The sequence below is a fragment of the Corvus hawaiiensis genome, chromosome Z, assembly GCF_020740725.1.
Source record: "Corvus hawaiiensis isolate bCorHaw1 chromosome Z, bCorHaw1.pri.cur, whole genome shotgun sequence".
Classification (NCBI taxonomy): domain Eukaryota; kingdom Metazoa; phylum Chordata; class Aves; order Passeriformes; family Corvidae; genus Corvus; species Corvus hawaiiensis.
The window spans coordinates 66,640,141-66,655,173 of NC_063255.1; the positions used below are offsets into that span (position 1 = coordinate 66,640,141).

At 37.1% G+C, this 15,033-nt stretch overlaps 1 protein-coding gene across 5 annotated transcripts in view; it reads right to left on the reverse strand.

Annotated features, from left to right (window-relative positions):
- The window catches only part of SMARCA2 (SWI/SNF related, matrix associated, actin dependent regulator of chromatin, subfamily a, member 2), a 121,016-nt gene that overhangs the window by 81,771 nt on the left and 24,212 nt on the right, over positions 1–15,033 (reverse strand). For all 5 annotated transcript variants that reach the window (XM_048291939.1, XM_048291936.1, XM_048291938.1 and 2 more), the window contains 3 exons: positions 7,492–7,821; positions 6,536–6,637; positions 4,858–5,107 (listed from right to left, as the gene is read on the reverse strand). In XM_048291939.1, the coding sequence (XP_048147896.1) occupies positions 4,858–5,107; positions 6,536–6,637; positions 7,492–7,821 (682 nt within the window). The remainder of the gene's footprint in view (positions 1–4,857; positions 5,108–6,535; positions 6,638–7,491; positions 7,822–15,033) is intronic.

Here is a 15,033-nt window from a genome sequence, read left to right on the forward strand (position 1 = left end):
AATAAACTTGGGAATTCTATTTTACACATGCTATTTGGGATTCTGCTTTCAAGCTTCTTTGATGGGTGTTATTTTTACGCAGTGTAGTCAGCGATTACATGGACAGTACTTGCCTTAATACTGGAATTCCACCTCTTTATTTTATTGACAAAGTAAGTTTGTTCATAAAGTATTCACAGTTATATAGCTGCTACTGTAAATCAAATTGTACTTCACTCTTCCTTTAGAAATTCATTTTGCATTCATTTGCAAATTCAAGAGAGAGAGAAAAAAAAGAGTAATAGACAAGAAAGACAGAACTTGATTTTTTCCAATTTTAATGTTACCAGAAGAATTCTAAAGTTCTTGGAACAACAAATAGGATGTAATGCTGCATTACTGCAGAAGACTATCTTGGTGTCTTCAAGAGAGCAAAAAATGGAAGCAGAATCAGGTAAGTAATGTTTGTCATACAAACTGAAAAGCAAATCAAGAAGAGTTATTTCTTAATTAGAGAGAGTTTCATTCAAAGTTGAAAATGCTTGTCTCGGTCCAGGAAAGTTCATTATTCCTGCAGGAAAAGTCTTCATTGAGAAAATGACATTGCCTTATTTTCTTATTTCCAGTTTATATACTACACTAAAAAAAGTTCACATTTTGCACAACTGGGCATTCCAGTTAGTAAGAAGATATTCTAGTTCACCTAAGGATGTAAAATCTTGAGAATTAAGTGGTTTCATGGAGAGAGGTACTAGTGTACATTCATACGAAAAAGCAGCCAAGCTGTTCTATATCACATGCTCTACCTGTCACTGACCCACACATGGATGCAGTCCTGCATCTCAAGGATTATTTATTATTCTTTTTCCCTTTCCAAATAGCTGTAGTGCTTCTCCTGAAACAATCACCTACAAAACAGTTATAGCCAAATCCCAGTTTCCCTGACTTTAACGAAACCTTAAGGGAGCAGTCACAACCTTTCCGAATCTTTGAGTTGTGAACTTATTAAAACAACTGAATACTGAACATATTTTCAATTTCTTTTTCCATTCTTGTTACCAATGAGTGTTCTTTCTTGTACTACACATGAGGATGAGCACAAAAAGTTAATCCAGGCTCTCCCTGAGGTACCTCATGGTTTTAGCTAACTGACTGTAAGAACCACTTCCAAATAAACACTTAGTGAAATGTTGACTTACTAGTTATGTCAGAATTGGTTTGTTTCTTTAACTTCAGGTATAAAACATACAGAAGTGCTTGCTGATGTAAAAGTTTACACAATAAAGTTCAAGCAATTGCCAAAGGTGGGTTGGTCTTTACATTGCTATTATTAAAATTTGCAACAAAAATCCAAATATACATGTTTCTTGAGATATGTCTAAACATAATCAAAGCTCACAGAGTATGCTTATTATGTACCATCAACACATCATGCAGTCCACTCCCATATAAAACACACTTCACTGCTAATAATTTTGTTTTTCTCAACTTGAGTTTATAAAAAAGTGGATCAGAAATAAATGCACTTGAAATTTTATCATTAAATTACAGGGCAGATTAGTATATCCAGGATCACTTTTCTTTCAACTGTTTTCCTTCATACATTGAAATGCACTGAGCTACAAACAATGACAGTTCAATGCTTTGGCGGGTGATTATCCACCCTTTAATAACCCAGTCAGAGGGAAGGTATAGGAACAACAAAACTTCTAAGTCAGTAGAGGTATTACCTCAGAAAACTTTTATTGTAACTCAGATCAATTCTCTATTTAAAGAAAGCCCAGCATAAAAGAAGTTGAAATACTAATGAAAATCTACAGTACAGATATAGAAGAATAAAGAAATGACAACCAGATGGGTTATATATGAACCAAAAAAAAAAAAAAATTTTGAAGTTTAATTTCATATTTTCATAGAAGTACTATTTACACGTATTGCCTACAGTACTAGTAGAGTAATGGTAATAATGTTTTCTTCAGTAGTCAGTAAGATTTTTGAAAGAATTCCAACCCAAGTAAATGCAAGAACTGCTTGAGCTATCTCTCACCACAGCCACCTTCTAGTCTTTAAAGAAAATGACCGCAGTTTGTTGTACTGATGGTATCTTCATGGAAAAATGCTAACAGCTGTTAGGTAAAGAGAATCCAAAGAAAAAGGTTTTCTAGATCTTTTTACAATCACTTGGAGGATATCATACCACCACTTAAAGGATGTAATAAATTAATCTTCGCAGTTCAGCAATTTATCTTCTTTTATCTTCTGAATGTACAGAGAGATCTCTCTGCAAAACAAGTGATGCACACCCATTCCTCATTAACTTGGGTCAATAGCAGAGGTTATGGCTGTACATTCAAACCTGTCTGGCATGGATGCCATGCCGTAAACCAAGAAGATACCTAAGAAGATACTCTGCAGGTAACAGAAAGAAACCATGTATAATCTGTAGGACATTACCAAGTGTATTATTTTTTAATTAGCAACGAGAATGAGAAGGTGGAAAAAGCCTTTCAACATAATAGAACAACTTTAAATCATAGACATTATTATCTTTAAGACAGCCCCTCAATGAGATTAAAAAGCTGCACTTTAGTTTGAAGAAAGCATTAAGGAGAGTTTTATAAAAACATTGTATTGGATTTGCGTGGCTAGGTGTTGCTAGCAGGGGGGCTACAGCACTGGCTTCTGAGAGAAGCTGCCAGAGGTTTTCCCTTTGTCCAGCAGAGCCAATGCCAGCCAGCTCCAGGACCGACCCTCTGCTGGACAAGGCTGAGCCAATTAAAAATGCTGGTAATGCCTCTGTGATAACAGAGTTAAGAAGGGAAAAAAAAAAAGTTACTGGGCCCATCTAATCGTGGCCACAGACGAACAGGGTGAGAATGTGTGAGAGGAACAAACAGACACGAAGATCAGTGGAGAAGGAGGGGCAGGAGGCGTTAGAGGCAGCAGAGCTAAGATTCCCCTGCAGCCCACAGTGAACAACATGGCGAAGCAGCTGTGCCCCTGTAGCCCATGGAGGACCACAGGGATGCAGAGATCCACCTGTAATTCAAATGGTTTTCAAAGTATAATGCCCCTTTATTAAAAGGGTTTAGTGTGAGATCTCAAGAGCCAACTGTTTCATAAAGCTTTCACTAATCTCAGTGGTTTTGGGATAAGGATGTTTATTTTGGCTTTTTTTCTACTCAATTTTTATTAACAAATTGCGAATGCATGTTTCTGAATTAAACTTGCCTATATTAAAGCTAAATCCAGCACCATTCAAACCACAGAAGCTGTCAAACTGCTTTTTTCAAAACTTTTGTCTGATGTTATTTATACAGTTTTAATTAATTAAAAGATTTCCAGGAGTTCTACATATTCTGGAATTCAATGCAAAATCAAATACCAGTAATGTTCAACATTAAAAAAGCTTGGATCTTTCATCTATGTTCTAGGATTAAAAAAAAAAAATATATATAAAACCCTTCTGGCTGCAGAATCCCTATCAAGCTTTCCTCTTGCTCTGCGAAGAACATCATTGTATTTAGAACCTAACAGATATGATGCATCTGTAACTGGTTCTCTAAATTAGAAAAAGCATCAGCGTTATTTTTTGTCACTCCTCACTCTTCTCTGTTTATGAACACTAAGACATAATAGCTTGGCACAAAGAGTGCAACACAGCAGGGCGAAAACACATGAGGAGTAACAATTTGAGGTTAATTGATGCAGAAAAGGTTACATCATACTGGGCTATATGATTCTTGGATGAAGTTAGTGTTACAATTCTTCTGTCAGAATAACTGTGAAACCATAAAATGATGTGTTCTACAAGCTTTCTGAAAAAGATGCTGGAAAGTAGTGATTGCTCATGCTGAAACCGTTACAGCCATTCAGTCCTAGGGAACATGGATAAGACTGGCAGAATGACAACAAGAACGCACTGACAGAACTACTTAAGCAATACTAGATACAAAATATAAGAGCTTTTCTGTAATCAAGGCCTGAATTCTGGGCATGGCATCACACCCTAAAATGCTTCATGGTGTTTTACCTTCATAAAGCAAAAATCATTAAACCAGTTTTCCATGAGATCACCATCCCTCTTGGCTACCTTCCTCTACAAACTCAAAGTAACAATGCAAGATGCATCATTAGTCCAAAACAGGTAATATTCTGAGTGCAATTACTTCCCTCTGATAATCATCAGGAACATATGTTAGGTGCAGGTCAAAATCCTTCTGCTGCCTGGGAGATTCTCAAGGTCAGTTGTTAAACAGGCTTGATGATGAAGAGTGAAGAAGTCTCTTTCTAACTCCAAATGTTCTGCCCTACACTTTGTAAGAAATACACTTCATCATCTAAACAGAACACTCAGGAGGCAATTTCTGAAAATCATGCTTCCTGGTACAATTTTTTTTTAATCTTGCCTGTGACTTTCTTATTCTCTCCACTCTTCAGTTGTCCAGCCAAATCCATCATACTAATAAAATGTGGGTTTGCTGTGGCTACTAACTCCAGCCTTTTGACCCTCTCTGTTTTCTTCTAACTTCCCTTTGTTTATAATATTGAAAATCTTGTGCACTAAATTAGTTTCTCTGCATACTACAAGGATTTTGATTTCCCTAACTTTCAGTGTTTGCAAGATCCAAGTAATACACTAACTCAGCAGAGCCCTTGAGCCTGTTTTAAACTTAAATGGTTTGCAATGATACTGCCAGCATGCTTTACTAGTTCATAATTTGAGGTAGAATTAAATAACTGTTTGGTTCGATGTTTGTGCACTTCTTGGTAACACAGCTTTTCTCTGGAAACTTTGTTTAGACTGTTACCACTACAGCAGCAAGGAGTTCCAGTTAAGGATGTGAAAATCATTTTAATCTTGTTTTTCATTTTTACCTATATTCACGTTCTTGGAGTATTTCAACAGGATCCAATCCTTGTGGCTTCTGGATAGGGCTGATGCGGTTCTGCTTTTGCTGCAGCTGGACAATGGGTGAAGGTTGTCCAGGTGGGGGCTGTGGTACAGAGGGCCCAGGCATGGTGGCAGCAGGCTGGTTGGCAGGGGGAGCAGGAGATGGCCTCCCACTAGGAGCTGGCGCTGGAAGCTTTTGTTGTGCATTGGAGACATTCATATCTGGGGCTTGGCCTGAAACATAAACGCTACTGACTCATAACACGAAATATGGAAAGCAGGAAGAAAATCTTGAACACAGGACATGAAGGTAAGGTAAACATTCAAAATCACCACAAAAGGGACATTGAGACTACACTGGTTTTTGAAACAGACATACTAAAATGCAAGTATACCATACATTGCAAGAAATGGCCGAAAGAAAAACAAAACGCATGAAACTTTATGATGAATGCCATTTCTTTTGCTATTCCTGTGGACTTTTAATTCTAATGTTACAAGAAACAAAACAGCTGTAGAACTGACTTCCTGCAAATCCAAGACCTCATTCTACCTCTTGTTCACTATCCTTGCACTAGTTAGAAGAAAGCATCTATAACCCCAACCTGACAACAAGAAGAAGTAGGTCTGATTTTAGACCTCTATCAGAACTTGATAACCACATGAAAATTTTTACAACTGTATTGATAAATATCTGCCAGATATAAATAGCTTTTGTTCCATTATGATCTCCCATTAATTGTATTTCTTTCAAATATCAGGAACTCAATTATTCTAATCATCTTGAAAAGCAACACCTCCATTAACAAGCAAATAGTACCTGTCATTTACAGTCCCTAAGGGTCATAGATTTCAGTATTTCATTATGACAAGTTACCCATACATTCAGATGTTCATGAATTCACTAATAACATACATTGCTAAAATAAAGATGCCACTTAATTGTCTGAAGAGTCATAGTTACTTAAGCTAGGGAAAACAGCTACAAAGTACACCTGCAACCTTGTAATCAACCTTAATTCAAAACCAACATCCTGAAATCTATAGAGATCACCATTTGTCATTCACACATCTGCATCAAACTCCAGAAAAGGAACTTGAGCACAAGCTGTAGATTCTGTATTTAGCAACACTGCATTTCAGCTTATAAAAAGAGAAAAAAGCAAGCCAATCAAAAGCCTCTGTGCAACCTCAGTTCTCAGGGAATCTGAGAAGTTGAATGACTGAACAATGAATGACAAAAAATTTGAAGACATGGGGAAAGAAGTTACACTGTTCATTGACCTCAAAGACTACACTGATCATTCAAAGCTATTCGATTCCAAAAGAACAAAACAAGCAAAAGGAAACAGCGTAATTCTACCATGATTTGAAAACTTTTGTTTACAGTAGCAAAGGTGAAAGACAAGCTTGCTACAATTAAGCATGCTCAGAACATAACTTAAGTTTTATGTGTGTCCCTCAGAAAACTTACGTATCTTGTTCTGATTACAAAAAGGTGCTTCATGTTCAGTCTGTCTAAAAATTGAAGTAATTTTATGTGGGTCTTTCCCAAATTAATAAAAGGTTAGACTCTCCTTGATTAAAATCTTCAATACGACTTTTCTGCACAGCTTTTTACTTTCCTTTTTCACTTTTCCCCACGTCTTTTGTCCACTATACCTTCAGTCCAAGTTTTAGGGGTAATGGCAGCTGTATGTCCAGGCATCCCTGGAGCAGGCCCTGGTCCAGTTGCAGCACCACTCATTGCATGTAACCCAATACCTGCAATTTGACAGAGGAAATAAATTTGCTAAGACGCAAAGCATTTCCAAGATTCAAAAATCATTGTTTCCTAGCATGCTAGTCTATTCAGGCAAGTAGTATATTTCTTCACAAAATAAGGATTTAAGTGGGCTTTACTGTTAATACATACACCTAATGAAGTGTATCAAAATCATGTTTCATGAAAAAAAACAACTGTTTGAGTTGCCATATTCACCAAAATAAAGAGAACAGTGACATTATTAAAACCTAAGAAAATAGTACCATCTTAACTCTCAATTCTAATGCAAACTCAGTAATGGAAGTGTTCAGAAACTACAGGTGCAGGGTGTTTAATATAACACAGTTTTCTTACGACCAAAATGTGCTTGCTTACCTTACTGCAACATCTACTACCATTGTGAGAAAAAAGTAAGTACACTTCCTTTTCCTTATGTTTTTCACTTAACAGCACACTCTACATGGTTTATTTTCAACAACCTAAATCATCAATCAACTTGATCCAGATTATTTATCTACTTTCCTGCATAGCAACAGGAGACTAGAAATTTACTCAGAAAAACAAGGGTAATTGCTATCAGTGAAGTACAATTAACATTCAAAAACTGCCAAGCATATCAGGACAGACACTACTGCACAGTGAAATAACTTCTATTGCAGTTTTGACAATATCCTATTAATAACAGATGTGTTTTATGCACTTGCTCAAGCTTAATACCAAAGGCCATGCTATTCACTTTGACGCCAAAATACAGTCCCAAATTACAGCCCTGCACAGCACCCATTTCTTAATCTATCACAGGTAGAACTTGGAGAATTATCTGAGCAATGATTCCTACCACAGATTCACTTACCAGGCTGTCTGTTGAAGGCACTGGGAGGCTGCTGCTGTTGAATGCCAGGCAGGGTTCTCTTGCCCTGGACAGCAAGCTGGAGGTTTTCGGGTAAGGGCTGACCCCTCGCCAGCATTTTGTATGCTAGAATTTGAGCCCGCAGCTGATGCAGCTGTGCAGGGCTGAAGGGGGAAGGCCCTCTGTTAGGCTGATTCATAACTTGTGGGTCTCCTGCTATAATGGGTCCTGGCTGACTCGGAGTCATCTGAGGTGGTGTCGGACCTCCTCCAGACATTGGACTGGACACGTGCTCTGGTGCTCCTAGTGGAGATGGGTGTGGAGACATATAACCTAGAACAGGTAGAAGAATCATAAACTTGCCACTCTGCTAGTTAAACCTAAATTCCATCCAATTTTTTAACAGTACATAAAGTAGAAAAGTGTCTCTCTCATGTCAGGATAGCTGTAGCATTTTCTGCAAAGACAAAAGTGCAATCCAAAGTTCCCTGGGATATCAAGATAGCCTCAGGAGCTCCTCTTCAAGAAGAGCTACTGTTACTTAGTCCAATAATTGCTAAAAATAACAATTACCTGCATATTTGGAGTAAGACAAACTAAAACATGAAATACAATACAGAAGCCTGGGGATATGGTGCTGTTTACTAGAACCCTGGAAAAATGTTTCTTTGTGAAACACATGCAGCGAAGTCTGCCTAGTTTATAGCTTAATATTCTAAGTTTGATGTACACACGTCAAGGAATATCCATTCACTTCTACAGGCCCTCCTTGCTAATGCTCACCAACATAGAGAAATAGAAATAAATAGTATTCACTTTCTGTACAATTACTCTTTAATTTATACAAATTAAAGGTTTGAGCCAGACAAAGTATGTTCAATACCTTTTGCCATCTGGGTGCTCAACAACTTGGAACATCAACTGCAAGCACAAAAATCACCCTCTGAAGAAGCTGCTGAAGAGCAATCACAGTTCTGAAACGAACAGTGCTTGTATCTTATTACAGCACTTGAAAATGCAGTGGTTTTAATTCTGAATATTAATTACACCTACTAAATACTTTCCTGAGCTTCACAAAGCCCAACAGAGAGCTGGTTTTTGGGGATTTTGTCCACCAAGAGCGAAAAAGAGGTAAAAATATTTACTCACTTCGCTCTGGTACTTTGGAACACAAATAACCTTCTCACAAACTGGAAAAGTCTAAAAAAAATTTGTAAAAATCTAGAAATCTTCTGGCTCATTTCCATACTCCATGTTCATAAGCCACAGATCATAACTCCGAAGATCATGGTACAGTTCATGATTCTGTGACACACAACCTACTCTTCTCCCAATTTTCCTGTCATTTTAAAGTGAAACTACACCAATTCCATCTATATGTAGTACAGATCACAGAAGAAATTTTGCTCTTTCTTTAGCTTCACTGTTCTTACTGACCCTTCAGTAAAGGTATCGTAAGCAAAACCTTGCAGTAGTCTCAACTTTTCTGGGATGACAGCAGCTGTAAGTCACTAGAACTTAGGCAAGTGAAGAGATTAGATTGTAAAAGAACTGAAATTTGTGCTCAACTTAAATAAAGGTTGTAAATGCATGAGACAGAAGAAAAAGTGGGTAAAGAGGGGTTTGTGATGGGAAGAGACCAGACAAGACAGAAACAGACCAAGTTCAATTTAAAGACGATGATGACAAGAAAGGAAGATGATTTTGGCAAGCGTAAGAAAAGTTACATGGTTCAAGAGAAAAATGAGGGGAGAAGTTCAAAGAAAAGGAAGAAAGAGACTTTAAAAATTTAGAACTACTGGAGCTATATACTAGTTCAATATAATAATGGTCTGTACATCCCTTGGTGATAAAAAGTATGATAAATAACTGCAAGTTTACTCCATGTATTCATCTTCTTCCACCAACCTACTTTTACCTTTTTTATTTTAAGAAAAGAGGGGAATCTACAAATCTCTCTTGCTGAGCACACTGCATAAAAAAAGCACCCATCAAACCACAGCAGAACAAAACATATGCAATTGCATTAATGGTTTATACTATAAAATGGGGTTTATTGCAATATTTATGCATTATTACATTTCTGAATCTCAGGATTTACCTTAAATGGCACCTAATTGGAATTACATTGCTTTCTGAACTGCTTTTGAAAGAATGGTTTCTGTCCCTCCTCACGTTATATTGTCTAATTTATAAATTCCGTAATGACTGATAGATTTCAGACCCAAGATCTTGAACTGCATCTGGACTACAAAAATTTAGAACAGTGGTCTAAGATGCTGAGTATTTGTTTTCAGTCCTGACAGTTTAAGCTGCAAAGTCTGTGACTAAGTTTTGCACAGAGCAGTTTACAGAAGCAGATGTTTTTTGATCTTTCCAGATATATATTTCTTACACTTTCTCTCTTCCTCAAAGTCTGTACTAGAGTTCTTAACAATAGAAAACTGTGCTTGACAAGAGGAAGAAAGGAAACAAAATTCCCATAAAATACATTAGGAAAGAACAAAATCCTTCCAAACTTCTTGTAAAGGTGCCAAAATGTGGCATTTACACAATGTCATGATGTTATATGAAAATTTTCTTTTTAAGTCTGAAAACTTTCATACAATGACAGTGACAAAAGAAACAGACACAAGCCTGTCCTAATAAGGTATTTACACTACTTGCTTTTTTCCTATCTTATTACAAGCACTCTAACACAGATAAGCATACACACAAGAAGATCCCCTAAAATTGCGTTTAGCCACCATAAAATATATAACCTACAGTTCTGAACAACACAGAGAATAGAAGTCATCCACTACCGGGAAAGGGAGGCCAAACAACCCTGCCTATCATTTAAAACTGTGGTAACTTCTAAGCTTTATCAGGCTTCTCCAGATCTTGCCTTTTCTGAAAACCTCGAATGACGGTGATTCTTAATCACTCTAATGCTGAATTTCCTTTCCCGTAAGTCCCATCAAAATTCCACTTACACAATTTGTAACCATTACTTCTCTGCTATTACTGTGCACCTTTGAGGAGTGTCTTGTCTGTCTTTCCATAATCCTTCAATGGGTTATAGAAGAGGCTGCATCAGAAACCTTCTCAAGTTTTCCTACCCATATGCATAATCAGAAACATATTTAATCCCCCTCTGGTATCACCTTGTTCAGCAGAAATACATCACAGCATGCCATAAACAATGCATATTCTTTACAGTATTAACATTGGAAGAAATCCTCGTTCTAACACTTCGCCAAGTACTATTGGAGGGCAGACTGTACACAAAGTTCCGGCTTTAATTGCTTTTTGTTTCACTTCAGTTAACAGAAACAATAACATCTTTCTTTTCTGTTTTAAAGCTGAAAAATCAGAGCGCTAAAAATAGAGACACTTTTTTCTCCGGTTTTAATGCTAAAATGAAACAGAAAGAACACCTTCAAATGAATTCTAAACCCTAGTAATGACACAGAAAGAATCAAAGTTTTAGCAGTCCAGACACTGGAATGTTCAACAGAGGTTTTGAATCTCCACTCAAATTTGGTAAGTCTTAAACAACAAAAGTGTCTGAAGATCACAGAGGTCACATCTTTATGCTAAAACCAACAGCAAGGGTATATTTGTACTCAAGAATGTGACTGTAAGAGAATTTTTGGATTTGCAAGATATAGACAGGATTGAAGAAATCTAGCTTTGTAACTCATTGAACTATCACTTCAATCATCAATTGAAGCTAGCTTAAAAAGCAATGGAAAGGAATCAAGTACATCTCCGCAATACACAGTACAAATGCAGAGTGTCCTGGAACACAGTGAAAAATATGTCCGTGTTGGACTGAGGTTACAAACTTTCTTAAGGCAAGCAAAACATAGAATTTCCCTCTTAGTGTGGCCAGGGTTAACAAAAGTTCTTGTGAAACTGAACAAAGAAAAAGAGAGGTCACACGTGTGCAAGTAATTTAAAACTAGGACAGCAGAAATAAAATTGTTGAGAGGTCTTACACTAGCAGGCAGATGAGTAAGGTGGCAGGTCTTTTCTCATCTTTAAAAGTCTGAAAGAATCCAGAAAAGTAGGTGCAACTAATTTAAAAACATTAGGGACAATGAATGTTGCCTGTGAAGTAGCAGTATATTAGTGAATTCTGTAAGTTAAAAAATGGTGTATCTTTTTAAGTTCAACAAATACCACATGATTATTAAAAATTAATACAGATCAAGTCCCAGAATTCTAAGTTCCTTCAGCCCTTATGTTCCCATTTACAAACATCAAGAAATGACAGCCAAACAATTCAAACTGGTCTGTATTTCAAGGCTGAGTAACAGTAACTTCATTTAATTTTTACAAATCCCAGAAAAATATGTAAATTGTTTATTCCAGTCCATTTATATATTTTTATGAAGTCTTTATAATATAAATATTTTATTTTATATAAATATTTAGCTCATCTTTGCAATTTCTCCCCAATCCCCCTCAAAAGTCAATTCTAACCATGATTTTAATCAGTTGGATAAGTGTTTAACAAATTACATTAAATTTCAGACTCCTCAAATACTGCGAAATTCACCACAGTTCACTCAAGAGTCCGAAGACAGTTTCTAACCCAATTCAAAATCAGTAATGCGCAGTAAGCTTACTATTTAAACAGCTAAATATGAAGTTGGAGCAATAGATTTTCCATTCATTTAACCTATTAGCATCAAAACAAAGGTATTAAGACTAAACTGGGACATCATTGTGCGTAAGTTCGAGAAAAGAGAATCTGCCATTAAAACTAGTAAGGAATGTTACCCTCTCTCCAGTTTGGCAGTAAGACTGGAAGGAGTAACTGTGAGGAGAAAGATACCAACTTACAGTATTTTCCCCCATAAATTTATGTCAGACTTCTGAAAATCATCCTATTGCAGTATGCAATAAAAACATGATGATCTGTCTGAGCTAGTAAAACATTTTTTCTGGATGACTCACATCTCACTGAGCAGCAAGAAAAAAATAAACCCAGAAAAGAAATAATAAAGTTGCATACCTTAACGTAGTAATTACTGTTAGTTTAAAAAATGCAAAAATCTCAGAACAGTAACTGCCCTTCAAACAGCAACAGGCACTTAAGTAAAATGAAAAAGTTCATGCAGATTTAGCTTTCAAATGTTTCTGATTTCCTCATCATTCATTTCACCTCAGAAAATGGCAGTTTATTATTTAACACAGACTGTAAGAATCATTACTTCCAAAATTCTGTATCAACTTTCTCTTTCACAACTGTAGGCTTGATTTACATAAACTATATCTACAACTGCCTGTGCAGTTGCCAATTTACTTCTAATTTATTTCCCACATTTGTAAACATGTCTTTTTTAAAAAAAATCTTGCTTTTGTACTTAGAGACAATCTTTTGCAAGATTTCCTTCTTTACCAAAATTACTAAAAAGAACTAAAAATACTGCTATTGGAACATCTGACATTTAAATGAAATCTCATTTTGTGATCACTTCCCACTGCAAATGCCATACAGAAGCACTATAGACTATGGATTAATCACAACTGTTCCACTCAGATCTCTAAGAACTGAAGCATTTTATGAAGACCATCCACCCTGCCACTGTCAAAAAATATAAGGGCATTGTTTCCCACTCCACCTTGCCAGTTCTTCTGAGAATCTTGGAGCCTGTGAACAGGCAGATTTCTGTCAATAAGGGACCATTACAGCTACAATAGTCTACCTAACTTGTCCAAAACAGACCAAAGACTCTTGACCTCTAAACAAACTTCTCCCTTTAGCCTATGAAACAGATGAGTAAGACATCCAGTGTTGACTTAGCTTTTGTATGACACAAAAACTACCACCAATACTTGGGTAATCTTTGTTCCAAGGGTTAATTATCTTCATTAAGTAAGATACAGCTATTTAACACATTCTCAATTCAAATAATTTCAATTTGCAGGTACTGAAATACACTGCCTCCTTTTTTTTTTTCCCCTTTAAAGGCTCCATCTATTACAAGCCCTTTTACTATTTGGGAATGTGCAGACAGATCAAGTATTCCTTTAATTCTCTCATCAGGTAGATTAAAAAATGGAGTTTGACATTTTCCAGGATAAAACAAACACACTCTTCTCAGCAGTAAAAACCGCTTTTTACGAAACAGTTTATACCCCTGTTTTGCTCCTAGACATACATTGTTGTTGGCTGTGCTAAAATCTATGCTAGAAAAATAAGCTCATTCTTCTCAGATTCTGAACAGCCTTTGTAAACAAATTAGTTTATTATTTACTGCTAAACCTCTGCGCTATATATAATTTTTATCTGTACTAACTTTAAACTTTTCTCCAGATCACAAATACCTTGAACAGCACTGAACCAAAACAGACTTTTAAAAGACCAGAAAAATCCACAATTGGATGATCATCTTCTAGTTATAGGTAAGTTTATAATCTGTCATTTAATTATCTTAATACATTAAAAGCAGATTATACCGATTTTACTTAGTGATATCTTTCTCTTAAATCACAGTATCACAGAGTAACAAGCCAAGGAATTTCTATAACTCTACCAGGCAGACAAAGTTTTGTCTATCGTCACTGCTACTGGCTTTAACGATGCAAGAGAAGCCCCAAACATGGCCTAGGATCGTTTTTCCTGACAACTGTACAAATCACACCCCTTGACATTTTAATGAAGGAATTTAGCTTATGATCTCCACAAAAAATAACAGGCTTGTTTGACTAGTATATAAAAATAATATAATAGTATCACGTTTACATAACATATAGTAACTTTGTCAGTCTAAAGGCTGACTTCATGCAATTCAGAAGGACTTGGACAAGCTCAAGAAGCGTGACTATGTGAACTTCGCGTGGTTTAACAAGTCCAAGTACAAGGTTCTGCACAAGGCTTGAGGCAAACCCCAGTATCAATACATGCTGGGGAGTGAAGGCGTTGAGAGCAGCCCAAGAAGGGCTTGGGGATACAGGTGGACGAGAAGCTTGATGTGACCTGTCATTGTGTAGTCGAAGCCCAAAAAACCAAAGGTGTCCTGCATCCAAAGCAGCGTGGGCAGCAGGGCCAGGGAGGGGATTTTGCCCCTCTGCTCTGCTGTGGTGAGACCCCACCTGCAGTACTGCATCCAGCTCTGGGGTCCCAGCACAGGAAGGACATGGAACTGTTGGAGGGGATCCAGAGGAGGGCCACAAATATGACCAGAGGGATGGACCAGCTCGCCTGTGAGGACAGGCTGAGAGAGTAGGGCTGTTCCCTCTGGAAAAGACAAGGTTTCAGGGAGACCTTACTGTGGCCTTTCAATACTTGAATGGGGCTTACAAGAAAACTGGAAAGAGACCTTTTAAAACGACTGTAGTCATGGGACGAGGGGGAATGGTTTTAGACGATAAACTCAGACTCGATACAAGGAAGACTTTTTTTTTAGTAAGGGTGGTGAAACTCTGGCCAGGTTGCTCAGAGCAGTGATAAATGCCCCATCCCTGGTAACATTCAGGGTCAGTTTCAGTGGGGTGCTGAACAACTCTGAACAGTAACGGGGCTCTTATCTAGCTGGGGATGTCCCTGTT